We start from the raw sequence: 26,302 nt of genomic DNA, 5'->3' as shown, positions 1-26,302 counted from the left end.
GAACTGTGAATTGGCTTTTAATCAATTCTTATTGCCTTCTTCATCCTGCTCGATCTTCACACAAAGGAAGAATCTCGCGTGGCTTAATTTGGAATCACTCTGGTGAGTTAATAAGCTTATATTTCTCGAATAATTTGTATATACTTCAGTTTTTTTCTTTAAGAATAAAGATCATCTTCAACCCCTTGCAAACAGAGCTGTCTTTTTGTACTGATTGCCTTCCTTAACAGACACGTTACTTCAGGCTATATCCATATAAAAAATATCATTATTTACAACACTCTTCTTTTTTCTTCAGCCGCCCGGAGAAAGACCAAAGCCCGTTATTTAAGGACAAACAGTTCGCATGTCTTTGCAAGCATAATAAGATCAAGGAAGAGAAGGAAGAATCTCGTATGGCTTCGGAACCATCCTGGTGAATTAATCTGCTTATATTTGTCCGATACTTTTTTCTGATCTTTTCCTTTTTTTTGTGCAGAAATTTTGTTGCTTTTAATTACCAAGCTAACAACCGCTGCATCGATCCCCATTTTGCTCTTCACATGGCGATTTCCTGTTTTGGGTATTTTCAAGGATACATATATCATTAGCAATTAGTTTTGTTGGAATATAAAAATATCATAAGTGTGAATAAGTCCAAATCTTTTGGATTAACATATTATAGAATGATCAAAGTCTAAAGTGTTATCTCCTTAAAGAGTTCTTATTCATTAGATCAAACTCCGAATTTATATTTCTTTTTGCTTACTGTCCAGGATCGGCTGCAATTCAACCGTCTTAGAAGATACCCACGAACACCCGCTTCAATCCGTAAGGGATAGCAGAACACTTTATAAGTGTGATGGGTGTAAAGAAATAGGGTTTGGGTCATCTTACCAGTGTCGCGAAAGCAACTGTCCCGGCTATCAACTTCACGAGGAATGCTGTACTAATTTAGTTTCGGCAAGAAGCCCCACCACGCACCCATTATTCTCCGTGAATGTCAACTTCATATTTCATAAGCAATCTCCAAAGCACGTTGGATCTTGTGTTGCATGTGGGAAGGATGTCCAAGGGTTCATGTGGAAAGGATCTCCGCCTAATAGAAATGCATTCCTACGGCTAGGGCGCCATCTTCTTCCTAGCAAAGCACTTGTCATGCACCCTCGTTGTTTCAACCTCCCAATTAACAGAACTAATCAGGGGTTGAATGCAAGTGAGGAAGGGTTGAATCTAGAGCTAAAGGAAAAGGCCCCATCGAAATGCTTAATTTGCGACAGAAAGAAAATCTCAAAAAAGATTTCAGGTTGGGCTTATGTCTCCACTAGTGGCGAATACTGTTACCATGTGAAATGTGTGAAAGACTTGGTTGACAAGAAATTCGAGCAACAAAGTAACTTACAATTGAAAGTAATGCAAAAGGCCTTCAAGGTTAGTAAGGAGATGACACGAATGGTTCTAACGCTCATTCTTTCGGCAATTTTCAGGGAGGGAGTATCTGATGTTGTTAATCTTGTTTTCTAAGAAAATGTAATGATGGTCTTCTTTTGGATGCAGCTTCGTTTTTGGTGTTTTCTTGTTTGTTGTTGTTTTAATCTGAGCTTAGCTCAGTGTTGGATTTACACCTTGATGGTGTTGTTTCTGTATTCACCGGTGGCCGGATGGTGATTTGTAATTGTTGTTGAATGTTTTATGAAAGTTGAACTTTCCTTCAAAAAAAAAAAAAAAAAAAGAGCTAGATCTGAGGCTGCAGCCAGCTAGCACCTATTTCTATTCCGAAAAATTGTGGGAGAAAAATGTTATACGAACTCTCATTAGCTTTTACATTCTCAAATGCTTACTCTCTAATTGTAATGCATGCATTCGTACGTAGAGTAGAAAGGAATTGAAGCAAGCAAATGAGATTAATGCTCCGTTTGTTTCGGCGTAAAATGATTTCTGAAAAATGATTTCGACATTTTACGGTGTTTGGTAGGGGCGAAAATAATGGTCAACAAAAATCATTTTCAGTTTGACCGTAAAAGCTTCTTTAATTTTTGAAAAACGATTTACGGTTTTAAAAACCGTAAATCATTTTCCAAAATTATACTCTTCGTCCTTGCACTCACGTTTGATATTCGATTGCCGGAATCCGGCCATGGTCGGTAGTCGGAATCCAAGCGGCTTCGAAATCTGGTAGCATTCGGCCACGGGAATATTGCCGGCACCGAAATTCGGCGACATCTGGCCACCGTAGCCGGATGCCAGCAGACCAAATTCTGGCCGGAATTCGACCATGGTCAGAATCCGGCCTGATCTGGCCAAAATGGACAGGATTCGGCAGGATCTAACAGGATCCGGCCATTGATCCGGCCAAAATGGCCGGGATACGGTCGGATCTGGACGGATCCAGCCACTGATCCGGCCTGATCTGGCCAAAATGGCCTGGATCCGGCCGGATTTGGATGGATCCGGTCATTGATCCGGCCGAATTTGGCCAGGATCCAGTAGGGTCTGACTGGATCCGGAGGAGTCGGCAGGAATCCGGCAACGACGACCGAACATTGCCGGATTTCGGCGACAGTTACATTTTCGCTTTTCGTAATTTTTTTGTGCGAGTCAAACACTAGAAAATATTTTCGAAAAAATCATTTTACGTTGAAACAAACGGAGCATAAGAAATAAGTTGTATTGAAAATTAAGCTAACGTGCATGACAATTGACACATTAGGAAGTAATTAAAAGTACTTGGAAGCGTAAAAGTTTGAGTTCGCTAGCATTTCTCATTATCTTATGTAAAAGGATATATAATACGTGGAGGTAACTGTTATAATTTGTATGTCAAATCTGATCATCTTTTACATACATAAACTTGATTAAGTATATCACAACAAGAAATTTGGTCATTAGCAATGACTCAAAAGTCGTCACTGATAAGTGCCTATAAAAAACGATCTAGTCATTGCTAATTAATGGGTATCAATAATGACATTTTGGTTGTTGCTACTGTTAGAACCAAAAAAAAAAAATCTTATTAGCGACGATTCGGCTGACAATTTTTTACACGATCTGTAAATTTAACATGAACCCAACACGAATTTAGTAGGTTAGAGTTTGGTATAATCGGGTTCGAATCATTTGATCTTTTAACATGTAGATTAATTACTTGGTAAGTGAAATAAATGGCTTTTTTGTTTGTAAAAATTTTTTTAAAAAAAAAATCAAAAAATAATTAAAATTATTTTTATTTTTATCTACCGGCTCGCTCATGTAGACGTTTCCCCTGATAAATTATTTTTATTTTGAAAATAATTGAATTGCATATTTTTAAAAAATAATAAATTTGAGACATAATATTTTATCTACGTTTGACTATCCTAGCTCTATGAATATATACTGTAGTTTAAATCATGTATCCTGCTAATAAAAAGGAAATTAATATATCAAAGCAGTCATGTATCCTGGTAAATAAAAGGGAAATAATATATCAAAGCTGCATATACTATATCTTCGTCCTTAGGACTCCTTACTATCTTGTTATATATTCTTGGGGATCTAGAATGTGTGTCCAACAGAGTGGGACTATGGAATCAAATCTATTAGCTCGTGAACCTCTCTCTTAACCAACAATGTGCGAAAAAACACTCCATAAAAGATAAAGAGATTTCGATCGAATCATGCATGCATGTTGTTTGAAGCCAAATACTACATGCATATTGGATTTTGTGTTGCATGTGGGAAGAGTGTCCAAGGGTTCAAGTATATATACGGCTAGTTGTCTGTAATAATGGACGTGTCTTCTTACATCCTTGTTGTTTGAAGCTCAAACGTGATATGATCACAGATGATCGAGGGGTGAGTCTAAAGCTCTTCAAAAAGATCTCAGGCTCATCAAAGTGCCTAATATGCCAGATCGAGTACGTAGGAGATTATCACAAGAGGTTGAGGGCTGGGCTTATGTCTCCACTTGTGGCAATTATTGTTACCATGTGGGATGTGTGACGCACTTGATTCTGGAGAAATGGAGAGAGGCCAGGCTTATTTCCTACAACAAAGTGGTGGAGCAACGACAAGTACCTTGAGTTTGGAAGTAGAGCATGGGGGACTCACTGGAAGGAAGGCTAGAAAGCTAAGCTCATCCAAGATAATATGGGCTCTTCAGCTCATTATTACTGCAATTTTTGGAGACGCAATTTCCTTTATTATTAAGCTTGCATCAGGCTAAAGAGTTTCATATTAGGATTGTTGAATATTTGTACTTCCCACAATCAATGATAGCAGTTAAAGGGTGGAAATGCGGGTGGCTAATAATGCATGTCCGCGAAAAATAAAAAATGTATATTTATATTTAATTTATGTTTTGAATTTCGGAATATTTTTTTTAATATTTATTGGATTTGTAATGTTGTTGGATTTTACTGCTAGGAAACTCTTTTGATTTTTTCTGATTTAATTGCCTTACATGTTCTTTCTTTTTTATTACGTGACAATATATATATATATATATATATATACACACACACACAGGATGAAATAGATGATATTTATTTCACCCCACTTTTGTTGACCAATTACTTGGTGGACATTAAATGTACAATATTTTAAACGTCTCCAAGGAATTTCGAGGCAATTAAAGGAATTTTTTAGCAAACAATCTTGAAGATTTCAATTTGAAATTTCACTACTATGTAACTGATGCAATGCATAGGTCATTTTCTGTTGCCCTTATTTTCAAATTTTGGTCGGTTATTTATATAAGATGTGATTGCTCATGCCAATACTCAATAGCTAAAAGATACAAAAATGGAAGGAACATTAAGAAGATTATTAAGCATGAATGTAGCATGAGCATAGTTTAAAGAAGAAGTGCCCAAGATGTTGAATGTCCAAACCTTGTCTATTACCCATACTTAGTTGATCAGCCCAAATGCTAAAATTTCGAGCTCAAATGTGACATGATTGGTTGAATTAGTGGTAGACTGAGGGGCAGCAGTGAATGCCCGCATTAGTGGTGTTGAATCTTTATGAAAAGAGTAGTCAAATCTATGGTAACAACTTAATGCAGAATGGCTAACCTTATTAAAAACTTGACAAACGTGCTTATTGTCGTGGTTGTGAGGAGCGGAGTGGCCATCTCATCCACGAACACACTCCCGATAACACACTTACTTCTTACAATTTTTGATTTTGTAGTAAATGCAAAATCGACCGCAACCCTAATTTCATCTTTTATATATATATATATATATATATATATAGCCAATTTTTACATGCCAACTTTAAGCTATAAATTTGTATATTTTGCATGACATTTCGGAGCAAGAGAGAGCTCATGAGAGCTTATTAGATATATATACACACTTTCTATATACGGGTAAGAAGAATGTCAAAGCAATAGCTTGCATGTGCCAAATGGATTCATTCTAGTCTTTTCATGAGTAGATAATGAATCACATCAACCCAATAAAATAGGAATATAATATATAGCAATTATTCTTTACGGGCTAAGACAAAAATATGAGTCTCAAACGCAAAGTCACTGAAAGCAAGTCTCTTTGTGCCTATACGTCCCAATCTTATTTGTACAAATAATAGCTCAAATGACACTTATTATGTCTCGTTAAAATATGAACGGTTACGTTGCATTCTACTTGACATTCCTCTTACGGTATGTGATTGTTACGTGAATTTATAAGGAATTAAAATATCCTAAACATTTTTCATTTTCTATTGGTCTTATAGTAGACGAACAAATATAGGAGTCCTCACCCCAGACCAGCCCAGCCCAGCCCAGTTCAACCTGGGCCTAATATTTTGATTCATCCACATGTCGGGCTGGCCTTGGTCCGGCTATATCCACCAATCCAGCAATAGAATATATGATAAGAGTCTGCAACAAGAGTCTGCTAGGCCCGCAGCCAAACAGACTCAATTTGCACGCCACATCCAGCAGTTCCAGCTACGCAGTTAGAAGAGAGAAAAGAAAACGAAATCTCACAAAGCTCGGAATCGGAAGCAAAATGTTCCCGCAATTCGGCGCCACGGCGGAGACTCTGAGCAAGGCGTCAACGATGGTGTTCCGGATCGGAACCGACGCCCACCTCTACGACGATCCGGAGGACGTCAACATCGCCCCGCTCCTCGACAGCAAGTTCGACTCCGAGAAATGCGAGGCCCTCAAGCGGTTGCTCGCTCTCATCGCCCAGGGCTTCGACGTCTCCAATTTCTTTCCCCAGGTCGCTCTCTTGGTTTTCGCTTTTTTCTCTGTTTGGCTCTTGAGAAATAAAAAGAAAAGAAGTTATGACTCTGAAAATTATAACTATTCTCTAGTGCTTAGTTAGTAATGTAATTGTCCGTGAATTGTAATGGAATTACAGGTTGTTAAAAACGTAGCGTCTCATTCATTGGACGTGAAGAAGCTTGTGTACTTGTACCTGCTGCATTACGCTGAAAAGTACGTTAACTGGTTAATTTCACGCTACAATTTCTTCAAGTTTGAAAGGTTTTATGCAATTGATTTTTTATTTATAGTAGTTTCTGGAGGTTTGCGAGGTTGACTGAATGCTGTCTATGCGCGCGCACGCGCGCACACACACACACTGTTAGGTGGTTAAAATTGATTATTAAATATAAGTTTTCATTATCTCGGGCTTAAAATCAATTTGATTTGGGGTTTGCACCAGTGAAGCTAGGGATTATATCTTTGTGGATTGACTCTGAACTTATGCTCTATTTGATTCTATCTAAGCGTGTATATGGTGTTTAGAGTTAACGCGCAGCGTGTTTGGGTACTTGCCATTACTTACTTCTACTTATTATTTGATCATTTAGGCGGCCAAATGAAGCGTTGCTATCTATTAACTATTTCCAGAAGGACTTGGGGGATCCAAATCCATTGGTGAGGGGGTGGGCGCTTCGTACCATGGCAGGAATCCGGCTACATGTAATTGCAGCTCTTGTTTTGGTGGCTGTGGGAAAGTGTGCTAGAGATCCTTCTGTTTATGTTAGAAAATCTGCAGCAAATGCACTTCCGAAACTGTATGATTTGCGCCTAGAGGAACATACCTCTGCAATTGAGGAGGTCCGGTAACTTATATTTTAAATGATAGTATATTTTCCCCATTTCTTATCTTTGAGAAGTAGATATTTTGGGGGGAAAAATAAATTGAAAGAGGTTTTGTCGCTGGCTTTATGCCCTATGCAGATTGTTGGGATATTGTTAAATGACCATTCCCCTGGAGTACTCGGAGCTGCAGCTGCTTCATTTGCTTCTATTTGTCCAAATAATTTTTCTCTGATCGGACGAAATTATCAAAGGTTATGTGAGATTCTTCCTGACGTGGAGGAGTGGGGGCAAATAGTCTTAATTGGGATCCTTTTGCGCTTTGTAATAGCAAGGCATGGGCTTGTTAAAGAGTCCCTAATGTTTTCTTTGCACTGTACGGAGAGTTCCAATTCTCAAAATGATGGTTCAGCTACCAAAGTTTCAGTAAATGAAGACACTGGATATGTGAGTGGTAATGACTTTGGATTAGATGATCACATGAGTGGGAATAATGACTCAGAATTTGCTAAAATGGTATCCAGGTGTTATATTGAAGGACCGGATGAATACTTATCTCGGTTAAGTTATGCAAATAGGGGTCCTTCTGAACTGAATGTTTCACAATTTACTTCCGGAAAAAGTAACAATGATGTGAAGATCCTGCTGCAGTGTACGTCCCCATTGTTATGGAGCAATAATAGTGCAGTGGTACTTGCAGCTGCTGGTGTACATTGGATAATGGCACCAAGGGAGGATGTCAAAAGAATTGTCAAACCACTCTTGTTTGTCCTGAGATCATCCAGTTCCTCGAAATATGTGGTACTTTACATTTCCTTGAACTAATTGATCTATGTATATTTCACATGTTCCTTCTATTTGTTTTGCTCGTTGATGTGCATGTGCATGTGATGTCTATGTATATGTTTAGCTTTTGGCTTTCTTGCAAGGAGTTTGTGTAATATTCTATTTTAATGAACAATAAATGTATTGATTTTCAAATATCTTATAGCCTTGTCTTTTTGGGTACATTATTTGAGAAGCTACTATGTTAAAATAAGCTGTCATATAAGGTAATGAAAGGTGGCCAGTTTGCTGAAGCCTCAAGTGCGAAGGTGTATCATTTTATATCTCCTAACTCCATGTTGGAAAAGGGAGGGAAATAAGATTGTGAAGGGATGGAAATGCAGTGTGAGAAAAAGAAATTCATTTGTAAATTTGGACTTTAACTTATTTTTTTTGATAAGTAAATTTGGACTTTAACTTATTCGGGAAATAATTCTTTTTTGGTTGTTTGATTTAAGATTAAAATGCATGAAATCCTTTCACATCTCTATTTGTTACATAGAATATACTGAAAACTGTGGGTTAAGTTCCTTCATCTATTTACCTATATCAACCTTGGCATGTTATGACATACCTTCATTTAAGGACATATGTGAGTACATGGAAATATGTCTCAAAGCTTGGTTGTATTACTTCATTGCTTTAAAATCTCTATGAGCTTATGGTGTTTTGAATGGTTTTGACTTTTGAGTGCTTACTGTTGGCTGGTGCAATTCCATGGCGTGTATTAGATGATGTGGATGATACCTATGCATAACTTTTCAAGGTTCTTTAGAATTTTGTAAGCCTTAGTATTGGAGTTTCTTCGAAGCTTATGCATCATGGCAGTAGATAGTGCTTTTATCCAATTCAGATATTGGATTTTGTTTATTCTACATTTTCAGCATGGTATCTAAGATGGTAAGGATGGTTATATCAATTGACTTTTGCAGGTACTCTGCAACATTCAAGTCTTTGCCAAAGCAATGCCTTCTCTCTTTGCTCCGTACTTTGAAGACTTCTTCATATGTTCTTCAGATTCATATCAAATAAAAGCTCTGAAGCTTGAGATACTGTCCTCCATTGCTACAGATTCGTCCATTTCATTTATTTTTAAAGAGTTTCAGGTATAGTCCCCTTTTTTTATGGTTTCTTTGCAAATCAACCTCTAATAGATAGGTGGCTGCCTTTTGGAGGAAGTTTTGTCAATGTTGGGGCTTTTGTCCCTTTATATCAGATGGACTGATGATCATATTTGAAAGTTTTTGTTGGCTTTGCTGTAATTTGGGGCTTTACTGTGAGTAAATTACTTACCACATTAAAATGTTGTCCTGAGTAATTTTACGGTTAGTTTTGGGAGAAAGAAGGCTTATTAAAGTAGGGTAATCCACAAATCACTGAAGTCAGTGACATGTTAGACAAAGATATGCTCGTTTTTAATGGGAATTTTAATCAAGCAATACAGTTTTTGAATAAAATTAAGGTTGATTGTAGCTTTTGAATAAAATTAAGGTTGTGACAATCAAGGGGTGCAGGGTTCATGAGTTAGATGTCATTTGCAAACGGCTACCTTTTCGTGCATGTTGATGCTAACTGCTACTTAACCTTGATACTGTCAATCTGCATTGAACTTTGTTGACTACTTTGCTTTTAATTTTCTCCTTTTTAAAACACAATAATCTAACCATACCATTGATTGGACAGACACTGGAACACTTTCCTCTGTTAAAGTCAAAAAGTTTTCAGATCTGCTTCCTAGGGACTGTAAACAAAAATAAAATTTTGGCTAAATTTGGTAAAAGATAGAGTAGGTGGGAGCAGTATCTGAAGTAACTGTTTCAATGCTTTCCTTTTTGTGACACTAAGGCACGTCTAAGACAACCCGTGAACAATCTTGAAGTTGGTTGATTAACTGTTAAAGTCATCATATATGTACAACTTATAACTTACCACTCTCAGCACACTCTTCATATGCAATTGTTTTGCTGTTGTTTGGATTGCCTGAAAAAGTATTTTGTAATTTGTATTTTTGTTCGATCCAATCGTTACATCTCTTTGATCTTCATGGGTTTTAGTGCATGAATTGATGCTTATCTTTTAGTGTGTTGCTAGGATTATATTAGAGATCCAGACAGGAGATTTGCTGCTGATACTGTTGCTGCAATTGGTTTATGTGCACAACGACTTCCAAAAAGGGCAAACACATGCTTGGAAGGGCTGTTGGCTCTGACTAGACAGGGTCTGTTTGCCTGCCCCTTGTTTTCTAGTGTCCTTTGAAAAAGTGTTTTTTCTTGTTTGTTAAAAGCAACACACAACAATGCAGAATTTGTGTCTGGTGACTCTGGATCTGTGGAGGGAGAAGCAGATATTTTGATTCAAGTAATAATGTCCATTAAGTCAATCATAAAGCAAGATCCATGCAGTCATGAGAAGGTACACTTTACTTTCTGTTGTCAAGATGCTTCCATGTGTTTATGCCGTTCGCTTTCTATTTATTCCATCTGAATCTTTAGATGTTTTATAAGAATCTGTAGAGGCAAGGAACACATTAAATATGAATAAGGACAGCATTGTGACACCATTAATTTCATTTTGGAGGTGACTTTCTACATCACGTGTGTGGGTTCAGGAAAGTTGCATGTATATATATATTTTTTTTGCCCTGTTTGTGTCTATGTTTGCCTTTTGTTGTTCTTTTGGATCCAATGTTGCTTGGAGATGCTCCATGATAATCTTTTCTGTTATTCATTATAGTTTTCTAGCATTTTGAAATTCCCCTCATGTTGCAAGTTACCAATTTATCTCATCATTCCATAACTCTTTATAACATTAATTGCATCTTTAAATTGAAATGTTGAAGAATTAGCCTCGGTATGTCATTGCATTAGTATTGGCATATTGATGGCTGGCTTTTAATGTCTTCTTGGAATGTTACTGGCTAATAGTTTCTGCATCTATCTTATAGTTGGGTTCATACACTGAGGTACAGCCCTGGCCCGAACATCAACTTGTCTGTTGACACTATATATGCACCTCTTTGGCACTTCTACTTTCTATGCTATATGTTATTATTTTTGTCAATTAGTTGAGATTAAGGTTTATTTGAGATGAGTTAAACTATGTCCTCCAACAACTAATTCAAAAGATTCTTCTCATTTCAACTTGGTTTGGTTGCTACAGCACATATGCTAGTTACGTGTATATAGATAGCATTGACATATATGTTCTTCAAAATAATCTTACATGTGATCATTTAGTACTTTGTTGTTCAATTATAAGTAAACTCCTCCTATTTTCTACAGGTTATAATCCAGTTGATTCGTCATTTGGATTCATTCAAGGTACCTGCAGCCCGTGCAATGATTATTTGGATGGTAGGGGAGTATTGCTCTTTAGGGGATACAATACCAAGGATGTTAACCACAGTACTTAAGTATCTTGCTTCGCACTTTACTGCAGAAGCATTGGAAACAAAGCTTCAGATACTAAATTCTATTGTGAAGGTATTAGAACTCTTCTACACTTTAAATCTCATTGATTACCTCTATATCTATATGATAGCGGAGAAGATTTTTTGGACTTCTGTGTCCCCTGCCTCCACCTGACTTCATTGATTTAATCTACTAAGGCTATAATCCCTTATTTGGATCACGGATTTTGAAGTAAGGTTTTACTTCAAGTTGTAATTTGAAAATTCCATTATTTCCCTTGGTTGGATTAACAAGAGAGTTGTCTCAAAATTTCTGTGGAATTTAAATTTGGGATATTCAAGCATTTAAATCACCATTGTTGCTACCATTACTTTTGCCATCGGTATACCACCATTGCCTTTATGTTGCCACTGCCACCTTCACCACCACCACCACAACCACCATTATTATCACCATCTCTATACCACAGTATTACTTCATGCCACCACCATTTTAACCATCACAACATACTGCTGCTTTTTTTGCCATCATTATCATTTGCCGCGGCTGTCACCTCTGTCACTATTTCTAACATCATCACCATTGCTAATTCATTGCCACTATCATTACTATCATCGATATAGCTACTATAGTACCGCATTTTTTTTATTTTTTAAATTTGCTTCATCCAAATAATGAAATTTAGAATTGATTGAATTGAAATCCATCCATTTAAATTTCTTCATTTTGAAAAATCTAAGAAATTTTCAACTTTTTAATCCAAACACAACTGATAATCTTTGTTCCTATAAATGTGTTAAGATTGTGAATTTAGGTAAGTACTCTTCCAAGACTATCCTTGAATCCTTTCATTGTTGCTCTTTATAGAGAGATAAATTACATGAATTTTATTTTCGTATTTTGTATGGGTAAATGAGTGTTTTTTTTTTTTTATATAGAAATTAAACAATTAAAAGGAATGCTTCTTCTCTTTTTCCCTCTCTCTCTCTCTCTCTCTCTCTCTCTCTCTCTCTCTCTCTCTCTCTCTCTCTCTCTCTCTAAATGTGTGAATCGTGAATGCTTCCCTAGTGCTTCTTCTAGGGTTCTTGAAATTAAATCGATTTTGACTTGCTTGATTTTGTTGCTTTGGAGAGAACCATGCTTTATGTTTCAACTGGCCTTTTTCTACAGGTCTTATTATGTGCAGAAGGGGAAGATATGTGGAGCTTCAAAAGAGTTCTAAGTTATGTGCTTGAACTGGCTGAGTGTGACTTGAACTACGATGTTCGTGACCGTGCACGTTTTATAAAGAAAATTTTGTCATGCAATTTAGGTTCTCAAGGACCGGAGAAAGAAATAAATAGTCTACCTCAAAATAAGGAGCCATCACATGTACTTGCAGAACACATATTTGTAGGACAGATGAAACCAGTGTCACCTGAACCCATGAACTATCGATTTTATCTTCCTGGTTCTCTTTCACAGATAGTTCTCCATGCAGCTCCAGGGTATGAACCCCTTCCAAAGCCGCGTAGTTTGTTACTTGATGACTTTGACCTCTCAAATGTGGATAAAGGATCAAATACCTTAGAGAGAGCCATAAATAGTGAATCCTATGACACAGATGATCCTGACGCAGTATCTGGGTCTTTGGATCAGGAAAGTGCTTCTGATTATAATTCTGAACATTCTATTACTGGCTCGAGTGTTAGTGGTGGCAGTGATGAGACTGGTTCTGTAAATGAAGGTGATGGCAATGATGATCCACTTATTCAGATTTCAGATGTTGGCAATGCTTGTGAAAATCAGGATGGAGTTTCTCAGTCCGGGTCTGCTGATTTTGGGGAATTGATATCAAAGAGAGGTCTTGAATCCTGGTTGAATGACCAGCCTGGTTTATCCAATATGAGTACATCTGGACAAAGTCAAGTTTGCAGATCTACAGCAAGAATCTCCATCAGGGATATTGGGCAGCGAGTTAAAACGAAGAGCTACACACTCTTAGATCCTGCAAATGGAAACGGCTTGAAGGTGGATTTTTCGTTTTCATCTGAAGTTTCAACCGTATCCCTTCATCTTGTATGTGTAGAAGTTTTCTTCAAAAATTGTTCTTCGGATCTCATGTCAGATATATTTTTAGAAGATGAGGATTCTTGCAAAGGCTCCAATTCTGCAGATCAAACATTGGTTGCTACTGACAGGTGATTGCTATCCATACTTGTGATGAATGTTGCCAGTTCTTTTTTGTGCTTTCAAGGTTAAATATCTAAGTATTTAGATGTAAGGAAAGTCTTGTAATATGATTATCCTAGAGATGTTTCTCATGTCATTGGTTGAATGCCTTTGAAATCAACATGGGAACCTCTGCTTGGTCCATGCCTGAAGTTTGGATTAATTGGTGATCATGAAGGGGTATGGTTACAACCTGTATCACAAAATATGGTTATGGTTTTTAGTCTGGAAAAGTTTGCTCCACTACCCGTATCCAATAACTTAGTGTTTGATACAAGTTTAGATGGTTTTACTATTATTATTTTATAACTTGACCGGATTCTTTATTTTAGATGTTAAAAGAGGTTAGATGTGATTTCTATAAGTGCTAACATATCTGTCTCTAATTTGGTTATCATCCCAGGTAGAAATTATAATTTCTATTAATATTTGATTATTTATATAAGGTCAAAGAGTACATTTTTATCACTTTGGGTAAAAGTTTGAGGTTGGTAGATTTTCAAAGATTTTAAACTGTTGTCTTAACCATTAAGTGTCACCAGATCCATCTGAGTTCAGCCACCAGGAATGTAGTTTCACATAAACCGTTTATGATTGGCATATACTCAAAAGTATCTCTGTGACCTTAATTTTTTCCTCCCCTGCGCCCAACCTCTAATTGTATCTTACACATGCAGACCTTTAAAGCACTAAATCATGTTGAACCTTCTTATCTTGATGCTGCAGCTTTTTGACATCCCACAATGATGGACCAATTATGGTTTCTATGGAAGAGATCGCTTCTCTGGAACCTGGTCAGACAGCAAAGAGGATTATCCAGGTTCGCTTCCATCATCATCTACTGCCTCTGAAGCTGGCCTTATTTTGTAATGGCAAGAAGCTTCCTGTTAAGTTGCGGCCAGACATTGGATACTTTGTAAGACCACTTACAATGGATATTCAAGCCTTCACTAATAAGGAATCTCGTCTCCGAGGAATGTTTGAATACATGAGGAGGTCAGTCACCCTATTGAATCCTCTTATAATTTTTATTTTCTTCTTCGCTATTGCCTTCTCTTCCTTGTACTGTCTCGGAGTTGAGTGATAGGATTCAGAAATCCTGATGCTCATGTTAATGCAGTATTCATAGTGCTATACAAGGCCCATTGTACCATTGGACATAGTTGTTTGGAAATGCTACTCCAGCCCTAGCTTTCCTGTTATCAAACTGGGCAATTATGCCTATGGATAGATAAACAAAACCAGAAAAAGGAAAGAAAGAAAAAAAGGTAATGAGATGAGTAATGAAAGTGATATATAAAATTGCAATATATGACTGCCGTGGCAGGTGGATGAATGGTAAATGCACTTTTTCTCCTTAATTCTTGGGTTATAATCCCGTTAATTTCATGTTAGGGTGGGTGTCTAGCTCTATGGGGCCAGTGAAGTCTACCCTTCTCAGGGTTGCCTTGGCCATGTATAGGAAGTTCTGCGACCCCCCATTCCTATCCTTTTCTTTCTGCAGTGCAAAATAATAAAAAAAAAAATTAAAAAAAAAAAAGAAAATGAATTGTAATATACGATTTGCCACTCTGTCACACATCAAGATGACATATATACAGATATCTGGTGATATATGGAGTTATGGAGACGATTCTCTTTCTCCTGACTGCTTTGTTAATTGTATAATAATTGGGTCGTCTTTCATATTCTAAATTGGATTCTCTTGCATTATGCACAACAGTTGCATGTTCACTGACCACATTGAGGAGCTAAACAAGGGCAAGGGTGAGAACCTAGCAACAAAAGACAACTTTCTTGTAATCTGTGAGTGCCTAGCATTGAAGATGCTTGGCAATGCAAATCTTTTCCTTGTATCAGTGGATTTACCGGTTGCTGCCAACCTTGACGATGCATCAGGTATACACCTACGGTTCAGCAGTGAGATCTTGAGAAACTCAATTCCCTGCTTGATTACCATTACTGTTGAAGGCAAATGCTATGATCCATTGGAAGTGTCCGTAAAAGTCAACTGTGAGGAAACGGTATTTGGCTTAAATCTGTTGAACAGAGTTGTGAATTTCTTGGCTGAGTCCTCTAGTGTCCTCTCGTAACTGGTCGTAGTGGAAAAGAAAATGTGGAACTGTTAACCATCCAGTTTGGGAAGAAAATAGGTGAAAACTGAAAGAAATGGACTCATTGCCTTAAAATATGTGGTAGAATTCGTTAATTTATTGCAGTTTTCCAAACATTCTTGATCTTTTCTCCTTCTTCTTTTCTTCGTAGTTTCTGTATATAGGCATAAGCAACTTTGAATTTGTGTTGTCATATGAAAAGGCCTCTTGTTTTGTTCTTGTTAAGAGGCGTTTCTACTTGATGCTCTTATGGTATTATCCTATTTTGAACTTTCTAATTTTCTTAATTTTCTGACATGTGGCATAAAGGGTGCCTCATGTCCCAATTTAATGCCAATTGTAGTAATAGCTAACTGCCATGTTAATTAATCTATTGAGCAAAATTTAATTTGTATATCCAAATTTGTTTTAGCAATATTGGCTTTTGCCCATACAGCATATACCGTTCTGTAGCTTGCTCGACGTGTGCATTCATAACTAGAAGAGAATGCTACGTATATTCTCAAGTGCTCACTTTTTGACGTGTCAATAAAAATTACTATTAGATAAAATTACATGTAGCATCAAATGGTGATCTATACTGCCACGTCAAAGAGTAAGCACTTGAAAGTGAACAACGAGAGTGTGTGTATATTTTTCTTCGTAACTCCTACTTTTCAGTTAAAGTCCTCATCTATATCCGAACGAGTTTCAACAACGTTGAGTTTTTCCCTTTCCACCTATTTCCAACTGTTGCTCTCTCAGTTATTTCCGTTTGGTATCTCTTTGCCCATAATCATGGATTTCCAACGCCGGAGTGCTTCTTGGGTCACGTGGCGCCGTCTCTAGAGTGGTGGTTTGTTTTCCACCCAATTGTCACAGTCGCAGAAAAACAAGAGTTGATTGAAGTTAATAAAATCCCCTATAACGGTTGTATTCCATTCTAGTGGAATATAATCTTTTCCATTTCTTTTAAATGGAAAGAAATGAAATGGAGAAGAGCCAACTTATAATTAAGATTTTATTTTATTACGTCTAATAATTTATATAATATCATGCGCGGAATATGTTGCAACATCATTTAAATGACGTCTCTCTTATTTTCCTTTTTATTTGTGGGGTTTTTCTTTCCCTTAATATGCACTACTGTAATATTCAATTCATTCATGATTCCTACTACAATTAGAATGATTGGACACTTGAAACATGAGTTTTCATACATTATGAAACAGTAGCAGAGAATAATAAGATGGTTTGTGTATTGAGACAAGAGTTACAAGCACTCAAGAGACAAGAGTTACAAGATTAATTGTGTAAATTAAATTTATTATTATTAATGTAAAAGTATAGAAGACATGACATATAACGTTCAAACTTTTTCTCTATAAATAGAGTTTTATATACAATCAAATAATCAAGGAAAGATGTAACCTTTAACATGTGAATGTAGATTATATGGTCGAACCATGTTAATTCTGTCTCTCTTTCTTATTCTCAACTCTTTCGAGAATAATTTGGAATTTAGCATTTAACGTTATGGACTAAAAATCTCTGTAGAGTTGTACTAAAAACAATTACAATCGTAATATACTGAGCTGCTTCTTCTTCTTCTTTTTAGAAAGGCAGTAGGTAGCGGAACTCAGATTCATAAGGTTGGATTTCTACCATTTTTGTTATACGAGATCTTGTTTCCCCATTTAGACATTCCATCATCAATCTTTTCAATGACCCAGAGCGCGGCAATTGGCTGTAAATCCATTCTAGTAGAGATTCCATGCCATCTGCGAAATCTCTCATGTGCCATTGCAGAAGCTTGGGCACTACAATCTTTCTCTTGCTGGTGACTCCCACTGAAGCTTCCAGATACTCCACTTTTGCCCTGCCCAGTTCATTCACTACTTCATTTGGAGTGTACACCCTTAACTGCATTCACATTGGATCTTTCTTTCATCAACCTTATTGAACCTTATAATAATATTTAATCAGAAATAGATGAGAAAAATTGTTTCCTTACTGCTGGGGAGGACCAACTGCCCCGGCAAAGAGCAAATGTGACATTGGGTTCTGGATACCCCAGACCATAGGCATGCCTTAGCAGTGTTTCCTTCTCATCCAATGGGCCCTTGCAATATAATTGAGTAGACATGAATTCGTTAGCTAAGAAAAGAAAACGACCCAGAAGATCGAGCTCCATCTTTAGTTTGGTCAGTGCATAGATTGGATCAAGTACTGGGTAGATGTTAATCTCACATACTTGCTGTGGTTCATATGGATGTCGGAGAATAAAATGCTCGATAGCCAAAGCATTCAGTACTATTCCTCCCACATTCACTGCTGCCTGATTCAAAAATGGATCCATCTTTATGTCAGCACAAGACTTGGAACAACGCTATTTATGCTCTGATCCTAGCTAGTTACTTCCCCAAATGCTCCAATGCTTGCCAAAGTTTAGGATATAGTCTCGTAAGTGCTGCTAGAAGTACTACAGCTTTAACTACAATTCTCTTACAACTTAACGTATCAGTCCATAACTCTTAGTAAAACGATTAAGCCAAAAACGCCAGTTTATAAGAAAATTTGTAGTAAAAGCTGTAGTACTCCGACAACACTCTTAAATTTGCCAACCAAGTTTTGTTTCTATCTATATTGTGCCTTGTGACACTCAAATGGCCCCAAAGAGACGTACCTTGTTCATAAGCACAAGTAGTTTCGCCTGTGTAGAGGGTAGCCCATGTTCTAGAAAAGCCTGAAATTTGATAAAATCATAAGTAGTACTGAACTTAAAATTCCCATACACAAAACGCATTTACTTTAATTTATCTCGTTGTAGGTTTAAGACTCTTAAGTGTCTTACGGTACATGCATTATACAGGCATTGTAGACGTTGATCCAGAATGCTAGCTTCTGCTTGTAGGTCAAAAATGTCAAGTTGACATTGCATAGCTTGTGCATCAAAACCCTGCCAAACAGTCGGTTAGGACTACTGCTTTGTAAGTAATTAATTGTCAGTGTGTTTAAAATAGCCAGAAGCAAATTAACCTCAGTTTCCTCATCGCCGGTAAGCACTCCGAGAACCGGCCGATGTCTATTGAGCTTCTTGTGATTTGGATGAAGTTCTTGTATGGACCAACATCCCTGACAGCGCCATCTAAATCTGCCAACATGCCATTATAAGGATCGAGATTGGAGGTGCTGTCATTGAATAGGAATGTGGGTACTGTTCTGCACGAGTTGAATGTGGTCTTTGCTATGAAGCCTTTTGATTTCATGCAGGGGAGAGTAAGCTTGGGAACTACAGCGGATCCTTCTCTGTCCAGGGATGCCCTGTTTAGCTCAAGAAATATGCCGATTAGGCACTTTATTAGTTTCTCTGAGAGTTCATTTGGTTTCTCGAAGGCAGCTTCTTTATTAATATGGTGTTGATATCGGTTCATTCTCCTGGCATGCCTCCTCAACATTTGATATTCTTCTGTTCATCACATCCAAAATCGAATACAGGAAAGACAAATAGTGAAAAGAAAGAAGGTAGCAAACTAGAAATATATGTATTTGCAAATAAATAAACATGACTTTTTTTGGGAGTTTTTATTTTGTGGTGGGGGTACTTCAATACATATACATGTTTCAGCATGTTGACATGTAACAGGAACATCCGATCTATGGGCTCACTGTAGTCAAATCTTGCAGATGGTCTTTTTTTTTTTTTTTTTTGGATTCTCAAACCTTAGTGTAAGCAGGAGGCTTATGAACACTCTTCTTGGTAAAAATCTTTAGTTTACCATTGGCTCTTGTAGAAGGCATGCTTAGAATTTCTGAAACAGAACCCAACGAAAGTCTTCTTTGCCTTGTGATCCTCTCTTTCCTAAAATCATCATAATTTTGTGATCTGGAACGCTGGTCATCAAGCAATGACCAGTTATCAGGGACACATAGCAAGTCATGACTATTTTCTGGCAGCCTTCTTAACTGCTGGATTTCCCTTTCTTTGTTCTCTTCCCTTTCTTGGTGCAACCTTAATTTCAGTTCCTCAACTTTTCTCTCCAGCCATGTTATCTCTTCCTGTACCATTGCTAGCTCTTCCAGAAGCACCTGAACCTGCATTATTATACATTCCTCTCTGAGCACAGGGCCTACTGGCTACTTCCATTGAACTATATATATAATTATCGCCATGAATTTTCTCCTATATACCTGAGGTGGAACCAATGAGGAAAGACTTAAATGGGAGGAAACTGGGCCTTGTAGTGCAAAGCGCAAAACCCTGTTGAGTGCCTCTTCCCCGTCTAGTTCTGCTTGTAACTCCTTGACCTGTGCAAATTATACTCTGTGAGAAAGTTATACACCATTTCTTGTATTTGCATTGGAATTGCAAACGTCTCCAAATTCAAATAACCAGATAGGAAATCAAATGCGCACAATTAGTACGTTCTCACCTCTTCCTCGAGGTCGAGTCTTCTCTGCCGCTCGTCGCTTCGTTGCATTAGTAGGTCTTCAAATTTCATGGCGAACTCAAAGAGAAAGAAACTCTCATAATATATAACAATCAGACGGCAAAAGTCATGAAAGATATAGGGCTCAGAGATTAGAATAGGTGTGGTTGTCGTGGGTGCCACTAGCTATAGCTGTATAGGTAGGTGAAGTGCAAGCGGGGCGGGGCTGAGAAGAAAAGGAAGCAGAAAAGCATGAGAATGTGCGGTGGAAGAATACATTAGGCTGTGAATGTGATTGGACGGTTGGTATATTTGTGCAGTGCATGGTCATCCCATGAACTCAGATGACACATTTATTTCAACGGTGGGTTGGAGACGTGAAGCCCATGAACAGGAGCTCCTTTCTTTTTGTTCATTTGGGTGGCAGTTGTCAACGAAGTTACGAAGGGGAGAAGTCAACGAGCTGTTCATCCAAAATTAGTAAAAATTAAGATTGTTTTTGTTTTCATTTTCCTACCCATCCTTTATCCCACACATTCTCAATGGTATATTTAAAAACAAATAACAAGAAATATGTAATATGTAATAGAATAACATCAAACACGTATGTTTTTTTTAAAAAAAAAAAAAATCATTTTCCTATACATTATCTTTTTTTTTAAAAAAAGTTTAAAAGGGGTAAAAAAAGACTCAGAATATACCATCACGCCGTCTGTGGGAATCGAACCCACGACCACGTGGTTAAAAGCCACGCGCTCTACCAGCTGAGCTAAGACGGCTAAGTTAACTGTTCCCTTCATAAAATTGATTAAATAGTTTTTATTATTATTTTTTAAAAGCCAAAAAAACCCAAAAAGGATTCAAGGGTCAGAAACAATTCATTTCCCGCCGTCTGTGGGAATCGAACCCACGACCACGTGGTTAAAAGCCACGCGCTCTACCAGCTGAGCTAAGACGGCTCAGTTACTATCTCTTTAGCTAATCAACTATTTTGTTAAACCAATGATATTCGTTGAGAATAATGCATAGGAATGATAGGATGAATTGATGGAAAGCAGGTTACAAAAGCGCCGTCTGTGGGAATCGAACCCACGACCACGTGGTTAAAAGCCACGCGCTCTACCAGCTGAGCTAAGACGGCTTCAAGTAAACGTGTTTAAACATATTAATTATTCACTAAAGCTGTTTATTTCATTCCGTAAGATGAAATTTTGTTGCACTTGTGGTACAACCTTAAATATACGTACTAGGATTACATTTATTTTTTAATATCCTCTTATCAACAAAATTGAGCATAAAAGAATTTTGTCGCAATATTAATTAGCTGCAGAGCCATGTCACGATTGGAATTTGGAAGCAAAAGGTAACAAATTAATAGACATTTTTGACTTATAGGTAGCTGTTTGAGGTGATTGGGCCATAAAATTGCTTCGTTTTCTTTGAGGTGGTTTCTTTTTATATTTCTTGTAACTTTTTGAGATTTGTTTGTAAAATAAAATGATTTAGTGGCTTGCTTATTCTTTCAAAAAAGTTGAGGGTGTTTTCTTTATTTTATTCAAACTATATTATCTTGTCTTTTGCCACGTATCAAACAAGAGCTTAATTATGGTTCAATATAAGAATGTTTTCACTCCACATTAATGAGAAAATTACAACATTCATATTTTTTTCAAACCTATTATATTTTGATAAACATAATTACAACTTGCTTTTGTTTATATTCTAATGTAACGTTATTTCATGTTCAACTTATCATGTCTAACAAGTTTTATTTTTGTTAAAAGAACAGGGAAAAAAATCAGCAATAATCTCCTATATAATTTTGTATATATTGGGACATAGTGTCTCCCCCCAGAAAGAAGAAACAAAATCTAGCTCCATCACTTCTCCCTCCTATCTATCCTCTCTACGTCTCTTTATCGTCTCTCAACTGATCACCACGTCCATGGAGATGCTAGTGAAGAGGTCGTTGAGTGATTCGGCGAGCTCAGTTTGGATTGTTTGGCCAATATACCCATAATATTAGGGTGGTGAGGAAGTCAGAATGATGAGTGGTGAGGGTTTAATGATGCAGGTAGAACCAAGATGATCGAAGAAAAAGATAAGAGAGAGGTTTCCTCCAAACAAAATTATAAATCCATAAGCCAAAAAGGCTCTCTCATCTTACAAGTCTCCCAGTCCCACATCGAAAACACACTCAAATATCCCAGGAGAGAAGTTTATAAAAGTGGAAGCCATTCAATTTTTGCAAGAGGGAGAAGCGTGACCGATTAATTTTTGTTACGGTGCGTTTGACATTGAGATTTCGTAAACAAAAAATACTACTTTAAACCAAATCGTAGAAAATGAATCGTTTGAGATTAAGACTAGCTCCTTTGTGAGCTGAGTTTGAACATATATGTTTTAAGCTGAACCGAGTTTGAAAATTCAATACCGAGCTATTGGCGGCTCGATTACAACCTGTTATAATGTTGACTTGCTTTTAGTAAGTATTGTAGTGGGCCTCTCTTGTTTGATTAGTAGAGATGATTCAACTCTACTTTTGTTAGTTCGTTGGCTCTCTTCTTAGCTAGGTTTTTTTGCTGGAACTTTACTTCATTGAGAAGTACTTTTTTTTTTTTTTTTTTTCTTATAAAAGAGTAGCACTCCAACGTGAATAATGATTAGAGAAAGGAGAAGAAAGTGAATCTCATCTCACTTAGCATAGAGTGAATTTATGGGTGTATACCGTGTATTAGGGCTTTTGAGCTTTGAGTGATTTTCTCCCTGTAATCATTTTGATAGTAAATTTTCTCATGCATCTCCTACAGTGGATGTACTTCACATTAATGGAACTACTTAAATCTTGGTATCATGTGTGATTGATTTAATTTTTTGTTTTCTTATTTTTTACATCTCACGGGTCTTAGAAAATATGACATATTTCTTAACACAACCCTAAATGGATGAGGTCCTCCATTAGAAACAAATCAAATATGGAAATTAAAATAGAAAAATCAATAATTTAGATATAAAAATAGAAATAGTCCAAAACGCGAGATGTTGGATGCAATTTCTCTTACTTCAAAGAATGGTAGTTTTCTAATTTCATGTTTGCATCTTCACGACTTTGTAATTACATACAAAAACAATAATTGATTTTAAAAGCCACCTATTTTTTGATGAGCATTTAATGTACATGTAAAATTACTCTTGAAGAACTGAAATCCTTTGACAATGACAATATCTCTGCTGTAAATATATTCCATATATGCAGACCAAACGGACATTAATGGAACTAGTAGTTGTGGCTTTGCTTCCATCCCCCAAACTCTTCTCCATCATACTTCTCTTCTACCTGCAAAATCCAACAAACGAGAAGGTTGCCGTGTTATAAACAAATTAAAGCAACCAGCTGCTATATATATATATATATGTCACAGCTCAGAAGATTTAGAAGTACCTTTCTGGTGAAAGTGACGCCAACTTGAATCTCTCCGCAATAAGTTTGGTCACTTTTCACCACGCTATACTTGCGAGGATGTAGTTCAGAAGTTCCATTCTCCACTCCCTCTGCCAGTAAATCCTCCACGTAGATGCTTCACATGGAAAATTCATGTACACGAAAATCAGATAACAATCTACTACTGTTTTGGTTGCGAGTCACAAGTATTAGTGTGCGGCTGGGTGGGTGAAATTCAGGCAACTTAAAAGAAGGAGGTTTAGGGTGCAAGGTCCACCCGTTAGGAGCAGGTGGAACCTGCAACCTCCTATTTAAAATTCGAACAACCAAATTTCAAAAAATTCCCGTTCATATAAGTTATACCCATCCACGCACTATTTCTTAAGGACACTAATACATGATATTATTTCTTAAATTCAAGCAATAATATTATTGCTAGATCAAAATTATACGTTCTCCCACAACAAATTAAAGTACCAAATTGGAAGGAAGAAGTACTTGTGGAAGTCTTGAAAACATAAACTGTCATAATATAATGTCATGGTGTCTTACGTGGCTTGTCCAATGTAGTCATCGGCAGAGAATGTGTCCTTATCGAAGATTTTGAGAATGAATTTGTACTGGTTACCTTCCCCTGGATACTCTACCCTAAATGTAAATTTCTCGTTCCACGCCGGACTCCCACCTTCACCTGCACCAATTCATACACTTCTGTAAATAATGTTTCTTTAGGGGTAATTTAGTTTTTATTATAAGTCCTTAAAATAAAGCGGTCCACGAAGTACTTACCACGTTATCCACCAAAATATACATCATGTGGCAATACACGTGACGCTCATTTTTATAAAATATAAACAGCTAAGTAAGTTTGTGTAATAAAAACGGTAGTTTTTCAAGTATTTTTGTTCTGTAAAAAGGGCTGAAACTAGAAAATTAAGCAGTATATCTGAAAGTTTTGCCTTAGTTCTTGGGGAGTACTCTTTATTATGACTAAACTAATAGATGGGAGCAGTTCAAATTCAATTAGGTTAACAAAATCCTGTTTGGTTAAGTGACTTTAGTCTATTTTCTAAGTGCAATACAGCAACCAAACAGGGCGTATACTTTTTTATTTGAAAGATAATGTATTAAATCATATTCTGAATCTTTTAATGATTAATTGATTATCTAAGATCAGTTGGTTGCATCAATACCAGAATTTAGCCAGACTTTTGTTGTTCACGCATAATAGTAAGAATCGAGTGCTCTAAGCACACTTGCTTTATATTAATCCTATTTAAAATACATATGAAAATTGCATACTCTAAGGATAGATATAAATTTAATAGAATAAATTATAAAAATTTCCTATAACGAAATTTGAAAGAAAATTAACTTTGTCCTATTTTGTTTTCAATGCGAGTGGGAAGCTAGAAAGAACTAACCTCGGGCCACGCTGCTCTTGCGCTCTTGGCTTTTGTATTGTATTAGAACATAAGGATCCATACGACCTACCATATATATTACACAAAAAATTATGGAAAAAAAAAAAAAAAAAAAAAAAAAAAAAAAAAAGGGAAGAAAAAGAAGATAAGAAGGTTAATCATATATACCCAAATCGAAAATTACAGTGCAAAAGATAAGAATAACTAGTAGAAAATGAGTCAAAAAATTATTCGGTCATCTCTAAAAAACCTGCATAAAACGGTTGATGAAGCAAATGAGACAGAACGGTACAATTCTTTTACTTTTTATCTCTGATAAGTTTATAAATGTTCACGATGATAATATTTGACATATAAAGAATGGATGGCTCGTTTGGATGTGCGATTTTTTTGTATTATATTATACTATTTTTTACTATATTCGAAATTGCGAATACTGAGAAAATTTGTTTTTTGAAATTATGTTTTGATTATTTAGAAAACTTGAGACAAAATTAAAAAAAAAAAAAAAAAAATTTAAATAAAACTTGAGTAGAATTTTTGAATTTGAAAAACCTACCCAAACATGTTTTTAAAACATATTAGAAAATAATCAAAAACAAAATGCAACCCAAACATGCCTGAAATGATGGCTTATTGACTTATTGTCATTGATGGCCTGGTAGGGGACCCGGCCAGCTCATATGATAAAATTTTTGTTGGCTTGAAGGAAGTTGAAACATACTTTGCATTTTAATCAATAAAACAGCAAACGAGAAGAAGAACGAAAGAAATTCAGAAAATTTACCCCCTAAAAAAAACAAAAAGAAAACCAAGATGATGAATCAAGAGTCAAAGAGACAACAATTCGAGGAAACCCATGAATCTGCCTGGTGAATCATGAATGCTATCATGCTAAAAACTATGTATAATTTTCCATTCCAGAGTGCTGCATGGTCTTTTGTATCAAGCTTCGAAATACCAGCAAAAAGGGGGAAAAAGGAAAAAAAGAAAGAAAATATATATGTGAAAATTATACCTAGGAAATCATTGTCTCCAAGGCCTTTTGCATTCACCAGCAGCAGCTCCAATGTCCCGATTGCCATCTCTCTCTCTCTCTCTCTCTCTCTCTCTCTCTCTCTGAAATTTCAGTTTTTACAAGATTCTAAGAGACAAGACTTAATTTGTATATCATGGTTCATATATAAGACTTGTGATTGGTTGTTGAGTGACGGGCGGTCAAGATCTAAGAATGAACAAATTAAGACCGGCGATTTGGCTGACTTATGGGTTTCCTCCAATTGATGATCGACTAAAATACTATGAAATACCAAGTCGCCGGCACGTTTGATTGGGATAAATGGGGCGCAGCCATTGTGTGAATGTCACTTGTGGACCGTGGACGCAACGTTTGATTTACTTTTCTTTTCTTTTTTTTTAACCGTAAATATGATAGTAAGCTCTACT

The 26,302-nt window shown here is 36.6% G+C and overlaps 4 protein-coding genes and 3 non-coding genes across 8 annotated transcripts; 2 read left to right on the top strand and 5 right to left on the bottom strand.

Annotated features, from left to right (window-relative positions):
- Positions 1 to 1,695, top strand: LOC133864865 (uncharacterized). The gene is made up of 4 exons (XM_062301293.1): positions 1 to 102; positions 299 to 393; positions 479 to 562; positions 756 to 1,695. Exons 3-4 carry the CDS (start codon positions 543 to 545, stop codon positions 1,501 to 1,503), a joined length of 768 nt encoding a protein of 255 aa, XP_062157277.1. The 5' UTR covers positions 1 to 102; positions 299 to 393; positions 479 to 542; the 3' UTR covers positions 1,504 to 1,695.
- Positions 1,696 to 5,860: 4,165 nt separating this feature from the next.
- Positions 5,861 to 15,854, top strand: LOC133863500 (AP3-complex subunit beta-A). The gene is made up of 11 exons (XM_062299457.1): positions 5,861 to 6,194; positions 6,336 to 6,412; positions 6,790 to 7,039; positions 7,163 to 7,822; positions 8,779 to 8,952; positions 9,938 to 10,064; positions 10,149 to 10,258; positions 11,128 to 11,328; positions 12,427 to 13,436; positions 14,194 to 14,463; positions 15,191 to 15,854. The coding sequence occupies exons 1-11, from the start codon at positions 5,979 to 5,981 to the stop codon at positions 15,558 to 15,560; spliced, it is 3,465 nt and encodes a 1,154-aa protein (XP_062155441.1). The 5' UTR covers positions 5,861 to 5,978; the 3' UTR covers positions 15,561 to 15,854.
- A 1,089-nt stretch (positions 15,855 to 16,943) lies between these two features.
- Positions 16,944 to 20,279, bottom strand: LOC133864177 (uncharacterized). 2 transcript variants are annotated; one of them, XM_062300430.1, is made up of 9 exons: positions 19,994 to 20,279; positions 19,752 to 19,868; positions 19,340 to 19,655; positions 18,600 to 19,026; positions 18,420 to 18,519; positions 18,247 to 18,306; positions 17,815 to 17,898; positions 17,575 to 17,682; positions 16,944 to 17,483 (listed from the first exon to the last, which is right to left on the bottom strand). In XM_062300430.1, exons 1-9 carry the CDS (start codon positions 20,060 to 20,062, stop codon positions 17,175 to 17,177), a joined length of 1,590 nt encoding a protein of 529 aa, XP_062156414.1. In that variant the 5' UTR covers positions 20,063 to 20,279; the 3' UTR covers positions 16,944 to 17,174. The 2 variants fall into 2 exon arrangements, with proteins under 2 accessions (XP_062156414.1, XP_062156413.1); XM_062300429.1 differs by having other exon boundaries at positions 16,945 to 17,483; positions 18,600 to 19,029; positions 19,994 to 20,278.
- Positions 20,280 to 20,696: 417 nt separating this feature from the next.
- TRNAK-UUU (transfer RNA lysine (anticodon UUU)) lies at positions 20,697 to 20,769 on the bottom strand. The gene has a single exon. It is a non-coding gene; the product is annotated as a tRNA-Lys (tRNA).
- A 107-nt stretch (positions 20,770 to 20,876) lies between these two features.
- Positions 20,877 to 20,949, bottom strand: TRNAK-UUU (transfer RNA lysine (anticodon UUU)). The gene has a single exon. It is a non-coding gene; the product is annotated as a tRNA-Lys (tRNA).
- A 109-nt stretch (positions 20,950 to 21,058) lies between these two features.
- TRNAK-UUU (transfer RNA lysine (anticodon UUU)) lies at positions 21,059 to 21,131 on the bottom strand. The gene has a single exon. It is a non-coding gene; the product is annotated as a tRNA-Lys (tRNA).
- Positions 21,132 to 23,128: 1,997 nt separating this feature from the next.
- On the bottom strand, positions 23,129 to 26,097 carry LOC133864336 (16 kDa phloem protein 1). Its single transcript, XM_062300634.1, has 5 exons — positions 25,875 to 26,097; positions 24,857 to 24,922; positions 23,985 to 24,123; positions 23,433 to 23,568; positions 23,129 to 23,327 (listed from the first exon to the last, which is right to left on the bottom strand). The coding sequence occupies exons 1-5, from the start codon at positions 25,939 to 25,941 to the stop codon at positions 23,268 to 23,270; spliced, it is 468 nt and encodes a 155-aa protein (XP_062156618.1). The 5' UTR covers positions 25,942 to 26,097; the 3' UTR covers positions 23,129 to 23,267.
- Between the last annotated feature and the right edge of the window lie 205 nt (positions 26,098 to 26,302).

Source organism: Alnus glutinosa, chromosome 3, assembly GCF_958979055.1.
Source record: "Alnus glutinosa chromosome 3, dhAlnGlut1.1, whole genome shotgun sequence".
NCBI lineage: Eukaryota > Viridiplantae > Streptophyta > Magnoliopsida > Fagales > Betulaceae > Alnus > Alnus glutinosa.
This window is presented reverse-complemented; position numbering and strand designations above follow the sequence as displayed.

Excerpts from the sequence above, each read along its gene's own strand:
- LOC133864336 (XM_062300634.1), bottom strand. The coding sequence starts at position 25,941 with ATGGCAATCGGGACATTGGAGCTGCTGCTGGTGAATGCAAAAGGCCTT. Across the intron at positions 24,923-25,874 it reads TGGAGACAATGATTTCCTAG|GTCGTATGGATCCTTATGTT; the intron begins GTATAATTTTCA and ends TATATATGGTAG. Across the intron at positions 23,569-23,984 it reads GACTACATTGGACAAGCCAC|CATCTACGTGGAGGATTTAC; the intron begins GTAAGACACCAT and ends TTCCATGTGAAG.
- LOC133864177 (XM_062300429.1), bottom strand. The coding sequence starts at position 20,062 with ATGAAATTTGAAGACCTACTAATGCAACGAAGCGACGAGCGGCAGAGA. Across the intron at positions 17,899-18,246 it reads TACTTGTGCTTATGAACAAG|GCAGCAGTGAATGTGGGAGG; the intron begins GTACGTCTCTTT and ends TTTTTGAATCAG. Across the intron at positions 17,683-17,814 it reads ATCCATATGAACCACAGCAA|GGCCCATTGGATGAGAAGGA; the intron begins GTATGTGAGATT and ends TTATATTGCAAG.
- LOC133863500 (XM_062299457.1), top strand. The coding sequence starts at position 5,979 with ATGTTCCCGCAATTCGGCGCCACGGCGGAGACTCTGAGCAAGGCGTCA. Across the intron at positions 11,329-12,426 it reads TACTAAATTCTATTGTGAAG|GTCTTATTATGTGCAGAAGG; the intron begins GTATTAGAACTC and ends CTTTTTCTACAG. Across the intron at positions 14,464-15,190 it reads ATGTTTGAATACATGAGGAG|TTGCATGTTCACTGACCACA; the intron begins GTCAGTCACCCT and ends TATGCACAACAG.
- LOC133864865 (XM_062301293.1), top strand. The coding sequence starts at position 543 with ATGGCGATTTCCTGTTTTGG. Across the intron at positions 563-755 it reads ATGGCGATTTCCTGTTTTGG|GATCGGCTGCAATTCAACCG; the intron begins GTATTTTCAAGG and ends CTTACTGTCCAG.